This window comes from Diabrotica undecimpunctata, chromosome 6 (genome assembly GCF_040954645.1).
Source record: "Diabrotica undecimpunctata isolate CICGRU chromosome 6, icDiaUnde3, whole genome shotgun sequence".
Classification (NCBI taxonomy): Eukaryota; Metazoa; Arthropoda; class Insecta; order Coleoptera; family Chrysomelidae; genus Diabrotica; species Diabrotica undecimpunctata.
This window is the reverse complement of record NC_092808.1, coordinates 7211585-7229827: the sequence shown is the minus strand read 5'-3', so window position 1 is coordinate 7229827 and position 18243 is coordinate 7211585. Positions and strand designations below refer to the sequence as shown.

Below are 18243 nucleotides of genomic sequence, written 5' to 3'. Positions count from 1 at the left end.
CGGACGACCCCTTTTTATAGTAAAACCTACTTTATTAACTTTGCATAAACACTCTGCTACTGCTATTTTGAAATCTGCCAGAGCTAAATTATACTAAGTGACATAGAAATCCGAACACCGTTTAAATGATTTTATTTCAATAAAATTTGGTGTAATTTATTTATCTTACTGGCGGATTGTGGTTCTTGACATTCCTTACGATTGGTTACGATGCCTAGAGTACGGAGGCCTGTACGATTTCGTCAACTTAGTGAGTTTGATAGGGGCCGTATAATGGTACTTCGGGAAGCTGGACTTTCTTTTCGGGAAGTTGCAGTTAGAGTGCAAAGAAGTGTAGACACCATGGTTAGGTGTTGTCAGGCATGGCTTCAAGAAGGCCGTACGCAAAGAGCAAGGGGCACTGGACGCAGACTGGAACAGACCGTGAAGATCGCCGCCTAAGATTATTGGCCTTAAGAGACCGTTTCGCCACTACCAGCTGCGTTGCAAATGAATGGTTTTGCAGAACACGGAAGACCTATTGGCATGCGAAGTGTTTACCGACGAATGAGAACTTTTGGCCTGTTTTCATACCGACCACACTGGGTCCTCCCTTTAACTCCAGAACACAGCCGTAATCGCCTTCAGTGGTGCAGAGAACGGTCACTCTGGAATCAGGAATGGAACAGTATTGTCTTTAGTGATGAGTCTCGATTTTGTTTAGGCATGCACGATGGTCGAACGAGGGTTAGAAGGCGACGTGGTGAAAGGAGGAATTGACAGTTTTTTGTTGAAAGACATGTTCATCACACCGTTGGAGTTATGGTTTGGGATGCTATAGCTTATGGGTCCAGGTCACCTTTAATCTTCAACAGAGGTAACATGAACGTGCAGCGTTATATCCAAGAAGTTCTAGAACCCCACTTTTTACCCTATCTTGATACCCTGGCAAATCCAACTTTCCAACAAGATAATGCCCGACCTCATGTTGCAAGAGTCACAATAGACTTCTTTCAACATAATGATGTCACATTGTTAGCATGGCCACCAAGATCTCCCGACTTATCCGCAATTGAGCACGTGTGGGATATGATGGGTAGGAGATTGCTCAATTTGCAACGTCCTCCTCAGACTCTACAAGCACTTCGAGAGGAGTTGGTGGTTGCCTGAAATGAGATACCACAAAATGAGATACCACAAGAGGACATTGACCACCTAATCAGAAGCATGCCTGGCGCGTTGGAGAATGCGTAACACATCAGGGTGCATCCACACATTATTAAAGGTAAAAGGGCTGTAAAGCAATGCAATCATTTTGAAATTTTAATCATTTACTTATTATGCTTTAAGTACTTATACAAAATTTTATTCAAATAAAATCATTTAAACTGGGTGTTCGGATTTCTATGTCACTTAGTATATTATGCTCATTGTCACTTCTTCTCCAAAGAATCCACGCATTGACAGTCATCAAATCCATAATATGGAAAAATATTCGCATGTATCATTTTTTGGATCCGAGTTTGATTCTATAATATCCCAACATTTAATCCAGGAGATCTACTCCCCCTATATACTTGTTGTAGATCGTTGCAGCTTTTGGACATGGAACCATTATATGTGTATTATCCTTTTTCGAAAACCATTTAACTTCAACTGTTGGCTTACTCCCAGCATATGTTGATAAAATGTTTACTAATTTGTTGTCATACCATGTAACAACAGATATTTTTGTACCATCAATTGTGGCGACTTTTTCTACAATAGCTCCTCGGCCGTTCTTTTTTAATTCAGGCTCTTTTGGCATACTACTATTTGGCACTGTGTTTATTCTAACTGTTCCTAGGGGTAACATACCCTGTTTCCTTAGATAAATTTGCAATGGGACGCTGTTGAACCAATTATCAAAGAATATTTTGTGATTTATAAGTCTTGGTACTATTTGTGTTAGCCGAAGAACCACATTTGAACTTACTCCTAAATCAGGAAAACCATTGGATACAACATTAGTTTGGCTTCCTACAAAAATTTCATAATCGTAGGAAAATCCGCCGACACCATTAAAAACAAACGCCTTATATCCCCATTTTTGGAGTTTTTGCGGATTATATTGTTTTATAGATGAACGAGCCTTTGTCGGAATTATTTGATCATCTATGGCTAAAAATTCCTCTTTCGGAACTTTGAGTAACTGATTCCTCAGTTTATTTAGTAGCGTTGGATTTTAAAAAGTTTATCATGACCAGGATTACCTACAGCAATAGCATCGTTATTGTATGAAAAATGTAAAAAACGTTTTATTTCTTCCCATCTATTGCATGACATAACATCTGAGATCAATCGATGATTCAGACTGGAGTTTCAATAACTTCCAGCGTTTGGCAATTGCACTATTATAAATATATAAACATATAATATATAGACATATAAATAAAGGTTCCCAAGAACTGTTCAAGCTCATTTTCAGAAAGTTTCAAAGGTTTTGAGGTCTTTTTTTCACTGAATATAATATAGTTGGATAAACTATATATTTGGTCGTCTCATTTGTTAAAAAAATCTAAAGGGGAATCCGCTTGTTGCAACTCAGGTGGCAGGTCAGTAGAACCGAGAAATCTTATATTATCATCTGATGTTACCAAATTTCCTTCTTTCCAAGTTGGATGATTTTTATTTCTATTCTTTATTAGATTACGTCGTAATTAGTCCAAAGAAATATCATCTTCGCTAGGTGAACTGCTTTCTAAATCCGTTTCTGGGATAATATCTGATTCATTATTATCTATTATATCATCTTCATAATCTGACTCTGGGGCTAATATAATAGGGGAAAATATCATCATCTGATAGCCCATTGTCTTCACTACCATCTGGTATATCCACTACCACAAGAGTTTCACGAATCTGCCATATATGAAAGAGAGTTTTACACGACAGTGCATATTGTGGCATATATGGTACAAGCATATTTTTTACCAAAATATAAAGAAATACGTGAAAATACTTACAGAAATTCTTTCTTGAAGGTCTATCCTTGATGTCGCTATTTTTTTTTGTACAAAAATATTAGTAGAAACTTCAATAATTGAATATCAAATTGCACAATTCTTATGAACACCTGTCAGACCGCGGCTATTTGCAAATTTTCATAAAAGTTCACTTTGCTGCATTGAAATGGCGCTTTATTACCGGTTATACGAAATATGTGCTCTATATGGACATGTCATTCATAAATACTTTAAAATAAGATTCTATCTCTAACAGTTAGGTATAAAACTAAGTATTTGTACCATATGTGACCCACTATGCGGTAAGGGACTAACGATAGCACCATATCTCGAAACTCACACACACGCACAGCGAGTTTCTACAGTCCAAACCGTTTCTAGCTCCTTTCGCAAAAAACATTTTTTGGCTATAAAACGTTTCTTATACGTTTTGTAGAAAAATAGTTCAAATAAAAGTTGTAGATTTTGAAAAGTTCTTTAATTTGCGAGTATCTACATTAAAATACATATACAATTCACCGAGATAATTGCAAAAAACCCTTACTTTTACAGTAATTGCATTGATGGTACACGTAAAATACCGCGACGTTAAAATAGATAAGCGAGCTCCGTTGTTTTTAGAATAGAACTAAAAATTGAAGTGCTCTGAAAAAATTTGCAATATCTCTCCTTCTATGGCAAGCAAAATATTCATCTTTTTAACTGGGGTAGCTCGAGAAAATAATAACAATTTTTTACTTTCACCTTCTGGAAAAATCGGAAAAATAAATTAATTGTTTCCAAAAAAAACTTATTGAAAATTTATATTACAAATGTGTATAATTTTTACTGTCCTATATTTTTATCTGTTTTAACTTTGATTGATCTTTGTAGGTGTGCCAATCGTACCTGGAACCGATGGACCAGTCACCACCGCAGAAGAGGCGAAAGAATTTTGTAACAAACACGGTCTACCCGTAATTTTTAAGGCTGCATACGGAGGAGGAGGTAGAGGAATGAGGGTTGTGAAAAATATGTCAGAAGTCGAAGAAAGCTTTAAAAGAGCTTCGTCAGAAGCTAAGAGTGCGTTTGGAAATGGAGCTATGTTTATCGAAAAGTTCATCGAAAGGCCCAGACATATTGAGGTTCAACTTTTAGGTAAGCTTTTATCTATAATCGACAGATTATCCACAAGGAAAATGAAATTCCTTTAATTGGCTGTATAGCATAAATCACAAAAGTTTTATTTAAAGAATCCTTTATAAACGGTATATAATTGTCATCGTTGCCATCTAGAGCCCATACAGAGACATTGTCTCAGGGCCAGCAATCAAAAGATAAAGGGTCTTTTTAATTATATACCTTTTATAAAGGATTTTTTAAATAAAACTTTTCGACAGAATATATTTTACCCGGCAACTTCCTCCATATTTATTAATATCGATTGTTCTCTCATTCAATGTTGTACATTGTAGGTGACAAAGCTGGAAACGTGGTACATCTGTTCGAACGTGACTGCTCGGTACAAAGAAGGCATCAAAAAGTCGTTGAAATGGCGCCCGCTCCTCATCTGAGCGCGGGAGTGCGAGACAAAATGACTGAATTAGCCGTAAAATTGGCCCGACACGTCGGGTACGAAAACGCCGGTACCGTTGAGTTCTTATGCGATGAAAAGGGTAATTTCTATTTCATTGAAGTCAATGCTCGATTGCAAGTGGAGCATACTGTTACTGAGGAAATTACTGGAATTGATTTGGTACAGTCGCAGATTAGGATTGCTGAAGGAATGACCTTGCCTGAGTTGGGTATCAAGCAAGAAAATATTAAACCTGATGTAAGTATAAGTATTGGACATTTATTGACCATTAACATAAATATTTCAATTGTGTCAGTGCTACATTATCAGCACACAGTCAATTCGAAGGAACATCTTTTTGAAACTTCCATTTTATCAGTGCAACATATTTCATTATCATAAAAACTTCAATTTTAGTTAAATGTCTTTTCAAAACTTTATTACCTCATAAATCAGACCTGTTTATATGCTATATTCCAAGAAATATTATTGGAAAATGGTTTTCCAACTATCGGTGGTAAAACATGTTATTGCTTTCGAATTTAAAAAATTAGAAAGCCATAAAAAGGTTATATAGTTGTGTTACGCCCTAAAGCATCAATAACCGTTTGCATACGGTTTGGAAGGGAAAGAAATAAATTTTCAATAAAAACTTTGAGAAATACGTTTGTATTTTTTACGAAGCATGTTTTGAAGTTCTGCAAGACTTTCTGGCTGGCTTGGTTGACTTCTAACCCTATGATAAAGTTTATCCCAAAGATGTTCGATGATATTCAGATCGGGGCTGCAGGATGGCCATTCTAGAATATTAATTCCTACTTTCCCCAAGTAATTTGCCACGATTCGTGCAGTATGCGGATGTACATTATCATGCATAAAGACAAAATTGTCCCCAATAAATCGACCAGGTGGAACTACTGCTTCTGCAAAACATCCTCTATATACCGGTCAGCATTCAGGGACCATTGATGAAAATAAGTTCAGTTCGAGCTAAAAATGAGATTCCAGCTCAAATCATGACACCACCACCGCCAAACTTTCTTCTCTGGGCATATCTTTCACTTATTTGTCTCCAAACCCTTTCTCGGCCATCGCCAGTGACCACTTTTTTTTGCCGTTCAGTACCAGGTCTCGAACAGACCTCGAACAGGTCTCAAGCTGCGCCTCCACCACAAAAGAGCCAAAAATGAGCAGAAGGGACCTTATAATTTCTTAAGGAGATTTACATGGGAAAATGACCTGTTTTGTGCTCGTAGCCGTGCCGCCCTTTTACTAATATGCCAATATGAGAATTATTTCAAATAACATTTGAATATGCTAAAATATTTATTGCAAATGATAAAGCTTTATACATAGGGGGTGTCAGCATTTCACAATTTTTCAGCTAAAACTAATATCTCTTGTTCAGTGGCCACAATATGGCCCTAATATATTTTAAATTGAACATTGTACGTCAGAAAATAAGACAGAATATTTATTTAGGGTTTTGCCATTCAATGTCGTGTCACGACGGAAGATCCAGCCAAAAACTTTCAACCCGACACCGGCAGAATCGAGGTATTCCGTTCCGGAGAAGGTATGGGCATCCGTCTCGACGGTGCGTCTGCCTTTGCGGGAGCTATCATTTCACCATACTACGACTCGTTGTTGGTGAAAGTCATAGCTCACTCGAAAGACTTAGCCAGTTCCTGTGCCAAAATGAACAGAGCTCTTAGAGAATTCCGTGTCAGAGGCGTCAAAACGAACATTCCATTTTTGTTGAACGTACTCGAAAACCAGAAGTTCCTAAACGGTTCTGTCGATACCTATTTCATCGACGAAAATCCTCAATTGTTCAAATTCGCCCCTACAAAGAATCGTGCCCAAAAACTACTCAACTACCTCGGGGAAGTCTTAGTAAATGGTCCTCAGACGCCTTTGGGAACGACCTTGAAACCTGCCGAAATTAAACCACACGTGCCTGTTGTATCGCAAGGTAAGTTACTGGAAATAGACTTAACTGTTTAGATTTTTGTAAATAATTTGCTTAAAGCTAATGCGGAGCTACTTGTGGAGCGAAGAAACATTTTAAACTCTTCAATATAGGTAAGAACAGAATCCTAGAACATTTACATACAGTAAAGCTTCAAAATAAAATAAATAGTGTGTCAAATTAATGATGTGCGACGTGGGAAATGACAGTAAGGTAGAATATAGACTATGCTATATAGGATGTAGCTGAATTATTTACAACTTTATGAACAATTTCGGTGCATGAAAAAAAGAACAGTGATAGAAAGCCTAAACAGGTTTTAATTCTAAGAGGAAAACAGCTATTCTTCAAAACAAAATAGATCTGAGACAAAAATATTGTAATTTTAACAGAAAAGGGACTAAATTACAACTACTTGTTTTAATCTTACTCCGGCTTTAGTTCTTTAAAACTTTCTCAAATGCGTTCCAAGAAGGTGTCAACTTGAAGTGGAAAATACTTCTAAACTGTAGTGATGCTGGTGTTCTACAAAGAATTGCTTTTACAAGCTTCTTTTTGTTTACAAAAAAGAAGCTATTTTGTTATGTACCAATGAGTAAAATCATTATGTGGTTTAGAAAGATTTGTCATATAAGAAACATAGATTGGAAAATCAACGTAAATAGGGAGGAAACTATAGCAACTTGTCTAGAAAAGCGTTCAGTCAATAGTATAGGATTCATATCGAAGAAATAATCATAAGAAATAGCAACAAAACCACAGCGTTGAAGAAAATAAGTGACGAAAAAAAGAATGGAATCAATTATACACATTAATCCACAATTAATATATACTCAGATGCAAAAAAACGCAACGAAGAAAATTTTGGTCAAATTCAAAGTATTTCAATTTTTTTATTTTTAATTCTATTTTGATGGTTTTTTTTAGCACACTGTGTATAAATTTATAAATTTTAACAAAAAGAGAAATCAAACGATTTCTACTTAGCGAAACCGAATTCAAATCTTAACCACTGTGTTTCCTAAAATTTGCGAAACAAACAGCTGGATGAATTACTCGGCAAGGGAATCTAAAATTGCATTCCACAAGCCGTTCATCCTAGTCAAAATTCGTAGTGAATTCAGTTTCTCGTACTTCCAACGAAGTAAATAACAAAACAGAATGACGGTATTAGATTTTTGTTTTGATAAAGTGCAGCAACAACCGTTGATACGTATTTCGACCTCCTTAAGTCTCTTCAGAACGGTATAGCCACTGCTCTGAACCAAAACAAAAATCTTTCCCGTCCTAGATAATAGTTATTAAAATAACTATATACAGACGTAACTACGCCATCTAAAAACAAAAAGAGAAATCAAACGATTTCTACTTAGCGAAACCGAATTCAAATCTTAACCACTGTGTTTCCTAAAATTTGCGAAACAAACAGCTGGATGAATTACTCGGCAAGGGAATCTAAAATTGCATTCCACAAGCCGTTCATCCTAGTCAAAATTCGTAGTGAATTCAGTTTCTCGTACTTCCAACGAAGTAAATAACAAAACAGAATGACGGTATTAGATTTTTGTTTTGATAAAGTGCAGCAACAACCGTTGATACGTATTTCGACCTCCTTAAGTCTCTTCAGAACGGTATAGCCACTGCTCTGAACCAAAACAAAAATCTTTCCCGTCCTAGATAATAGTTATTAAAATAACTATATACAGACGTAACTACGCCATCTAAAAACAAAAAGAGAAATCAAACGATTTCTACTTAGCGAAACCGAATTCAAATCTTAACCACTGTGTTTCCTAAAATTTGCGAAACAAACAGCTGGATGAATTACTCGGCAAGGGAATCTAAAATTGCATTCCACAAGCCGTTCATCCTAGTCAAAATTCGTAGTGAATTCAGTTTCTCGTACTTCCAACGAAGTAAATAACAAAACAGAATGACGGTATTAGATTTTTGTTTTGATAAAGGTTTCGCTAAGTAGAAATCGTTTGATTTCTCTTTTTGTTTTTAGATGGCGTAGTTACGTCTGTATATAGTTATTTTAATAACTATTATCTAGGACGGGAAAGATTTTTGTTTTGGTTCAGAGCAGTGGCTATACCGTTCTGAAGAGACTTAAGGAGGTCGAAATACGTATCAACGGTTGTTGCTGCACTTTATCAAAACAAAAATCTAATACCGTCATTCTGTCATTCTGTGTTATAAATTTTAATTTGGTATAGTCAATTTTTTGATAAAATTTTATATTTGACTTATTGTAAGGGGTTAATTAAAACGTGGTTTTATTATCCTAACTTTGAAACATCCTGTGGAATAATTCCGTTTGCGAATTTTCGTAAAACCTTATTTTTCGGTTGCAAACATGTCTCCTAAGCATTGTGTTTTTTGTTTTATGTCAAAATATGCCTTTCTTCATTTTTTAGAGCCCAATGAATTTGCCATCCACAATTTAGGACTTAATTATGATTATTTTGGAGTTATTTTGTAATACGACGAGGTGGCTTTGGTGGTTGTTATCATTCTGTCATATTGACACTTACATTTTGTTTACCTATGATTGATCATGGTTCTTAGTGTCGAAAATTATGCGAAAGCCGTTGCTCTGGTCGAAGATGGGCGAAATTATGAATATGTGCTTTTTTATTTTTATTATAAATAGAAGCGTTCGAAATGTGGTGTTACAGAAGAATATTAAAAATTCAGTGTGTTCAAAGGATTACCAATGCTGAGGTACTACGACGTCTAAATAAGGAGTTAGAAATTATGAACAGCATAAAAAGAAGAAAACTAGAATATTTGGGTCACATAACCAGAGGAGAAAAATATGAGCTGCTAAGAATTATTATGCAAGGAAGGATCCAAGGAAGAAGAAGCATAGGAAGAAGACGCATCTCCTGGCTGAAGAACCTTAGAGAATGGTTTAACTGTAGTTCACTACAACTTTTCAGAGCAGCAGCCATCAAAGTGACCATAGCCGCTATGATATCCAACCTCCGATAGGAGATGGAACTTTAAGAAGAAGCTTTTTTATTTTGCTTTTAATCATTATTTAAATACAGTGCTTCTGGGATGTCGATATGACATTCCTTCGATATCAGTCACCAAAGCCCCCATCGTCGTATTACAAATTAATACAAAAGATAATAGTAATAATAGGAAAAGTCGTAAATTGTGGGTGGCAAAGTTATTTCGCTCCTAAAAATGAATCAATTCATATTTTCACATGAAACAAAAAACATAATACTTAGAAGACATGGTTGCAACCAAAAAACAACGTTTTACGAAAATCCGCTAACGGAATTATTCACCAGAATGTTTCAAAGTTAGGATAAAACCCACCTTTCGATTAACCCCGTATATTAAGTCGAATACAAAATTTTCTTGAAAAAGCTCACTATACTAAATAAAAATTTATAAATTTTTACACAGTGTGCTAAAAAAATCATCAAAATAGGGCTAAAAATTAAAAAACTGAAATACTTTGAATTTGACCAAAATTGTCGGCGTAGCGTATTTTTTGCATCTGAGTGTACCAAAATAAATATGTTCATGATGAAAACACCTATCTTTGGGCATCTTCGTCAAGCAAAAAGAAAGTTTATGTGGATTCTGTGGTTGTAGACGCACCATGATTTTTTTTTTGTAGATATTTTCTAGTTCTTGCATTATATTTTGTTTTGCTCCGCAATTTTTTCTGTTGTATTTTATGTATATTAAAACTAGTTTCCCTCATGTTAGACAAACTGTTTTATGTTTTTAATTAAAACTAATTTTTAGAAATATGATATCTAAAAGAAACGTAGAAATCTTGCTAAATTTTTATAAAATACAGCTCCAAAGAAATGAGATTTAATAGAAAAAAACCTGTAAATTTGATATTGTTACAAAAAAAATTAACAAATTGAATTAATAATAATAGATACAGCAACAAAACCGTCTTTAGCCTTTAGTTGTGTAATCACCAATTTTGCGCAATCAGAATTTTATTCATTAATTCTCTTATTTTAGATTAACGTACATACATAGTTAGGTTATGTGAGGTTAGGTTAACCGATACCCGTATTTCAGTTAAGAACCTACCATTATTCTTATTCTAGGTAAACTTACACGATCAAGTTATATGAGGTTAGGTTCACTCATACTTTTATTTCAGTTACGGTTACAGTACGGTTACAGCAAAAAATAAAGAAAAAATGGTTAAATCAATCTATACTTAGTATATAGGTAACCACTTCAGTCTTAACGCTGACCGTTGATCGTTAAACGCTAAGGGAAACCAAAGCATTTAAGCTTATGTGTTGCCAATAGAAAATGCTAAGGAATAATGAAAACGAGTGTTCAGGAGCTCCGGAAACATTGTAAAAACGTCAAAAAGCATTCAAAAGTACTAAAAAATCTTGAAAAAGCGACCAGTCTCGAAAAAGAGTTTATGTCTCGCAGAGAATGAAGAGAAGAGTCTCGCAGAAGCGTCGACAATGGTTTGCAAATCGTAATTATTTTATAACGCTTCCAAAATTCCATCAATTGCCTGTAAAACTTATAAAAGGGCCTTAACGCATCATTTTATTTACAATTTTTTTATTCACAAGCATTTATGTAGCTAAAGCCTCAATGCGACACCAATGTAATAAAGGTACTCTTACCAGAAAAGATCAGGAATAACTTTTGGGGGATACGATAGAAGAAGGATTAAACTAGTCGTTAAGAAGAATGTTTAGAATTTCGCCTTTAAAAAAATACCAAATGCTATCAAATGGGGAAAACGCATGCGCAAGAGGTAAAATCACTTAAAGGAATTGCAACATGGAATCAAAAAAAATAATTATATACCCAAAACTAATATTTGTACATTATCAATATAAAGATACTGGGCATTAAAAATTAGGATATTTTCACAAAAAGTTTTCCACAAAAGTGTAAAAGTTCTGTAAATGTACGAAATATTGGAATACAACTCTACTTTATACGGGTCCACAGGTACAAGTAAAGAAGGCTGAGGTATACTAAATTATTTTTATTTTAATTCGCTTTAATTTTAATTGAAAATCTCAAAATTGGCACATTCATCATCTTAATCTTATACATCTCATCACCTCATAAATAAAGTAGGTGTTTCAATACGGCTTTGGATCTATTATCTTTTCTTCTACAATGAAGTATTTGGTGATGGTAGAAAATTATTTATAGTAAAATGATTTCTGTACGTTTCTTCTTAGTAAAACTAAAAATATGTACTAAACAGGAAAATTATTTTGTGGGTTTAATGTTACTAAAATGTTTATAGGTATAGATGTAGATTTTATAAACTGTTAATTTAGTCGTTGTAGTTTTTTTAATTAACTAACTCTCAGAATAATGTAATTTAAATTTAGGATAAATTTGTGTATTGTGTATTAACATACAAAAAGAACTCCGTCAAATGAAGTCAAAAATATCTGTACTGTTATTAGTCCGGTATTCTGAGTCAATTTTCACCCTTTATAACTAAAAATCTAATTGTTCGTGAGTAGTTTCATTTTGAAAAGACGCCCAACTTTTGCAACTACAAAAATTTGCGTTTGTGGTCCCTCAGGGGTAGCAGGGATGAAATATGTTGATTTGACGACTCTCAGAAATTCTCAAGATAATTATCTAAATTGACCGAAAAATATTTGTCCTACAAAATGCAAGGTTTTATAGAAGAGTCCCCTAAAGAGTCTGACTTTAGAGAAAAAGCGACGAATGTCTACCAAAAAAGGCCAAGACCAATCGATTGCCTGGAAAGGTGATGATGAAAGGTATTATTCGTAATATAAGGTAATAACTGACGTAGACTATGCAAATTTATTTATCGTTTCAATTCGAATCCAAGGGAATAGGTCCTGGTTTGTCTCGCGAAAAATGCTTTTCCGTTTAGACAACGCAGCCGCTTACAAAGAAACTATTGTACAGGCAAAATTACACTAATTGGGATATACATTGGTGGACCAAGACAGACTCACTACAGAGATTATCGAACCCTGTCCTACACAAGCTCGTGATTTTCTTCCATTCCGCTACAACGGAGGAAATCAAGCCACAACCCCAGTCCTATCCACCCCTTAAACCAGATCCTCTACCCTTTATCCGACTCCACACAGAAGGAAGCCAAGATAGAACATGTTGCAATAAAATTCGAAAATGGCTCTACATCACATACAAAAAGGCCTTGAATCAAAAACGAAATATTTATGTATGATTTCATTCAAACGGCTGAAAACAGAGATGAATGGTGTCAGAGAATACTTCCCACCTATAAATATATAATTACATCATATGCCCATGGACGTATAGTATGCCACGATGCTCGTACGTGTACGAATGACCACGAAGAACGTTAAAATGACTTGAAGGACGCCGTTTTGCAACGAAAAATGAGGTTATTGTCGAAACTGCACACGCCATTTTAGGAACTCTGGCAAAACGACTTCGTGGGGGGGGGGGAGTTGTAAACGTACATAAAAAAGAGAGTATATTGAAAAATAACAGACTAAGAGAAAACAGAAATGAGAAAATTAATAAAAATGTTACTTCAGCTAAATTTATGTCAAACCTTCTTCGTAAAATTGATCACACTTAGCACTTACTTAATGTCAAAGTAAATAAGTTACTGTTTAGTACATATTTTTATCTGTTTGTTAATAATTTTAACTTAGCACGTGTTTATTTACTTTTTTATTTTTTTTTCTAATAATTGGCACGCTTTCGTTTCTTGTTATTTTAACAGAGTACCTGGTGACGAATCCCGACCACGTTCCAAGTTAGTATACACTTTTTATTTATGTTTGTTATGTTAATAAAAAAAGTTTTCGATTTCCATAATATCTGCCTTTAAGAAAGACAAAATAATATTTTAGCAGTTATATTTTAGCAATTAAGTTATATTAGGATATTAAAAATCTTTCTATAGCACTGGCGAAAATGTGTGATCGCCCAAAAAACCATATATCTTAATCGACTCTGGTATTTCCTTACCGCATACCATTACCAATCCAGATGCAACCCAAAAATTATCATAAAAGTCATATTGTTTTTAGTCAAATTTTTAGTCACATTATCATAAAAGTCAAATTAAATAATAAATCTATACAATGAAATCATCGAAATCTTTTAATTCACCAACAGGTGTATTTTCTAAGTAAGAAATAATTTGCGACGAAGATATAACACATTAATCAGTACTTCGCTAGCTTTTTACAGTCCTCCAGGGTACAATAACGACCTACACGACAAAGAGAACCCATGGATTTTATCTCCAGAATTTCTGTTCTGATTTATCATCCTAGCCGGCATTTTCCAGTTTTTAAGCACCTTTTATTTTTCCTCGTTGGCTGCTTAGTGCAAACCTTTTGTATGTCATGCACTCAGCCGTTACCAGACTTATTATACCTTCTAGGTTGTGAGAGTAGGATTATCTCAACTCATTCGTTGAGTGGAATGTTGAGAATTCGTTGAATTTCCAACATCCGCAGCTGTTTTCCTCTCCAAAACCACTTAGAAGTCTTTAACCACCTTTTTTAGATGTGTCTTATCCAAAAACTTGGCAGTTATTGATCGACAAGATCGTAAGTCACTTTTTTATTATGCACTCCAACGACCATATCGGATTCCAGGTTTCCAGGAAGGTCATTCTGGCATCAAACTTTGCTTCCCGAAGCCTCCTCAGTTCTTTTTTATTTGATTTTAATCAATTCTCTTTACATGTTTTTTCGAGTTTGTTTTTTATTCTTTTATTTTCTCATTAATCGAGTAGGTATAAGTTGTTGTCTTCTTCCGATGGTACTACAGCCCCAGTTGAGCTGAGGCTTGGATTTTTCATCATTGTATCTCTTTATATCTTGTTCTTCAAGGTTGTGTGAATTATTTCGCATATATACTGATCCATCCATCCAATGATACTACAGCTCAAGTCGGGCTTTGGTGTTCTTCAGTAAACTTTTCCAAAGATCTCAATCTACTGTTTTTCCTTTTCATGAGTGTGTTTTTATGAGGTCTTTGGCATCCTCATCTATGTTTTGTTGTTCCAACAGCTCTTTTCCTTGCATTATTACGCTTAGTAATTTATACTGATATATACAACCTATATACTGATACCTGTCCATTTTGTATTCACACATTCTCATTCCGGTACATCAATCTTCTGAGATTTGTTCCTCAGTCCAAAATTCTTACAAATAAAGTAAAAAAACCACTAAGATTGATCCTACTCTTCTTCAGTTATTTGAACTTTTCAAAAACAGGTTTTGAAATATGGCAACCGTGTATAAGATATTTTTAAACGAATTTACATTATTTTTAAACAATAATTACTGCAGATATGTGAGAATCGAAAAGCTTTTTTAATTATTAGTGTAAAAAAACAACTATTGCTGCTTTTTGGCTTACGCTTTCTATAAAAAACTGCTTCTTTTGTATGACAACGTTGTCATACGTCAAAATTTTAAAAATTACAGCAATTACAAATGTTTCGTAGAAAATATAAATGTATTATCCTTTCAGTTCCTTAATTGTTTATTCTTAACAGGTGGTGGATCATATATGTCATAAGTAGTGGTTAGATTTACAGCGTAAAAGTTTATGTTATTATTTAAATTATATTAAATTGAGTGGAAACCAAACAAGGTTTTAATATTTTTCAGATAATCGCGGCTGTTTAGACAAAATAGATTTTTAAAGAGCATCATTGGTTTGCAACGAGCTCCATGGAGCAGCAAATGAACATGTTCTTACATAGATTGAGGCTCCATTGAGTTTCAACTCTCTCTATTGAGATGCAACACATATTAACCTTAAGGGTATTGATCACCAATTTCACTATTTTGTCTCATATATTTCTCCTTGTTTTTATCGCAGGCGGTTTTATATATCTTTGGTTCTTAGTCGTGACACCTTTGTCCAGACCCTGTACTGTAGCTAAACGACATAAAGAAGTCATATGCTCTTTCTGTTCTTATAGGGTCTTTAAACATTTCTCCTGACTACCGAGATCAGAACTACAAAGATCTATCTATGTACGGAAATCCTACAGTTCCTTACAACATCCTGCAGGGGTCAATGCCATGAATAACACCAAATCATATGGTCCCATCTCTTGTCGTACTGCTCATCAATAAATCGATCGGATACACTAACGTATTCTAATGTAAGCTCCCTAATCATTTGGATATTATTGCTCTTGTGATCTTTCTCTACGACGCCTGAGAGGGCCAATGGATATGAGAAGAAGAAGTGATTGCTTGCAAAACGAACACTTAAGTTGTTATTAAGACTCTTAGTGCAGCCTGCTGAATTATATATCACACTCCTTGTTCAGGCGGCCGCCTAAGAGTCCAGATTTCTCTATCGTCCTATATTTTGATTGCCTTCAGTTCTATATGAAGACCATTTTATTCCAATATTGCTGAATCGGGTATACAATACCTTTTTTAATCACTAGTTCTTAGCAATCACTGCTATCAGTTCACTAGTTCAAGCAGTTTTGTAACTTCCACCACAACAATATTTTGATGGGAATATGCATCCTCTGGGGTACAATGATGTTACATATCCGGATTGGGGAGCACAGTAGTCGCAGGACGAATCTCACCATATGATGATTCAGTTATGGTGCAGCTTTCTGGTGATTTGCCGATTGAGCATGATGGTGCGGATGTGCGTTTGTGTCATGTACAATCAATAAATCTACAATGACATAGCTGACTAAGTTCTATGGTTATCTGCGGATAGAATCCATAGGACGTTCCTTATTAGCACTTGGAGGATGAAAACTTTTCCACCTAATCTATTCTCCATGCAGTAATGGAGAACATAGGCTCACAGTGTCAAACCTAATGTTTCGCATCAGTTCTGTCTCGAGCAATGCTTGAAGATTTTTGTAATATAATGATCTTGTTAATGTCAATACCCTTCTATCTTATATTCCTGAGCTTTCTTATTTGTAGCCTGTAGAAGCACTTCCGAGATACCTTAAGTGTCTCGGGGTTTTTTTATAAGAGTACGGAAAGTGCCTTTTAACGTTCCCCTTAGTTTGTTAACGTTCTTTGGAAATATTTTTATTAGTTTTTGGTCATCTTATAGCCCCTCTTAGACCGTTTTTGTTTGTATGTAATTTAATTGATTACTAATTGCTCGAGTATGGAGAAATAATTCATAGATTTTAATGTAGATCGAAAGCTTAATATGAAAAATTAAGCGACCTGTTGCAATTCCAGTGGACCTTTCGAGACAGTTCTTTTTTGACAGGCAACTTTCTTTTAGACAGGAACATTTGGACACGATATAATATGTCTATATCTTAAGTATTGCTAGTCTCTTCGTTTCCTGACAGTAGTCTATTTGACTTAAGTCCCATCACCTCGACAAAGTGGAACAACACAAGGGAACCGTTAATAAGTTTTTCAAATGGTCCATTGAGTTGTTATGCAGCAAATATGCCTGGTTAACAACTTTCACATGTCTCTTTTGGGTAGAATAATCATCCGAAAATTATAAATATCCCAAATAAAGGAACAAAAATATATTAACATGAACTTATGTGTATATGATCCCATAGGAAATGTGATTTGTGTAGAATGAAAACGTGGAGCAAACTTCACAATAAAATAACACTATCGATGCACAAGTTTATTTAAATTGTTCTGCTTTATTCACAGTGGTGTTTCTGTTTATTTAGGTATTGAACCACCAAAAGGATTCCGCCAAATTTACAAAGAACAGGGACCAGAAGCCTTCGCCAAAGCCGTTCGAAACCACAAAGGAGTTCTATTGATGGACACCACCTTCCGAGACGCCCATCAGTCTCTTCTAGCAACCCGTGTTAGAACCCACGATCTCCTAAAGATCTCACCGTTTGTCGCTCACAACTTCAACCAGTTGTACTCGCTGGAGAACTGGGGAGGAGCTACATTCGACGTCGCTTTAAGATTTCTACACGAGTGTCCGTGGGAGCGTCTTGAAGATATGAGAAAAATGATTCCTAATATTCCTTTCCAAATGTTGTTGAGAGGCGCCAATGCTGTAGGGTATACCAATTACCCGGATAATGTTGTTTATAAATTCTGTGATTTAGCTGTAAGTACCTTAGTTAACATTCGTTAGTCTTTTTTATCAATGAACTTTGATAAAATGAAAGGCAGATATCGAGCACACTTTCGCTATCTAAAGCATCCTCAGGGGCATTTCATTAGCGAAAGTACTTGGGCAAGATTAAATTAAGAAAAGTGTGCTCGATATCTGCCTTTCATTTTATCAAAGTTCATTTATTCGAGCATTCAACCTTATATAAATTTTTTATCAATGTTAAAATATATTAATGACTATAAGTCAAGAAATAACAGAAAAATACTTAAAACCTGAAAGAACAAATAAAAAGGAATGGATGACGGAGGAGATTCTATGTATGATGGAAGACAGAAGAAACGCTAAAGATAATAAGAATTACTACAACAACATAAATAACGAAATAAAAAGGGCTATTAAAATAGCAAAAGAAAATTGGTTTAGCTCGAAGTGTACAGAGATAGAGTCATTACAACAAAAACATGATTCATTTAACCTCCATAAAAAGATTAAAGAAGCGGCAGGCTTATATAAACACAAGAACACTGGATTCCTGACAGATAATCAGGGAAACATAGTACTGGAAATAGAGCATAAAAGAGATATTTGGATCAAATACGTGGAAAAAACTTTTGAAGATATACGAAGTAACACTGGTA

At 34.9% G+C, this 18243-nt stretch overlaps 1 protein-coding gene across 2 annotated transcripts in view; it reads left to right on the top strand.

Annotated features, from left to right (window-relative positions):
• PCB (Pyruvate carboxylase) overlaps positions 1-18243 on the top strand; it is a 100932-nt gene that overhangs the window by 72227 nt on the left and 10462 nt on the right. Inside the window, exons 4-8 of one of the 2 annotated variants that reach the window (XM_072534125.1) lie at positions 3858-4121; positions 4439-4797; positions 6022-6514; positions 13254-13286; positions 17199-17596. In XM_072534125.1, the coding sequence (XP_072390226.1) occupies positions 3858-4121; positions 4439-4797; positions 6022-6514; positions 13254-13286; positions 17199-17596 (1547 nt within the window). The remainder of the gene's footprint in view (positions 1-3857; positions 4122-4438; positions 4798-6021; positions 6515-13253; positions 13287-17198; positions 17597-18243) is intronic. The other variant, XM_072534126.1, reaches the window with a different exon arrangement.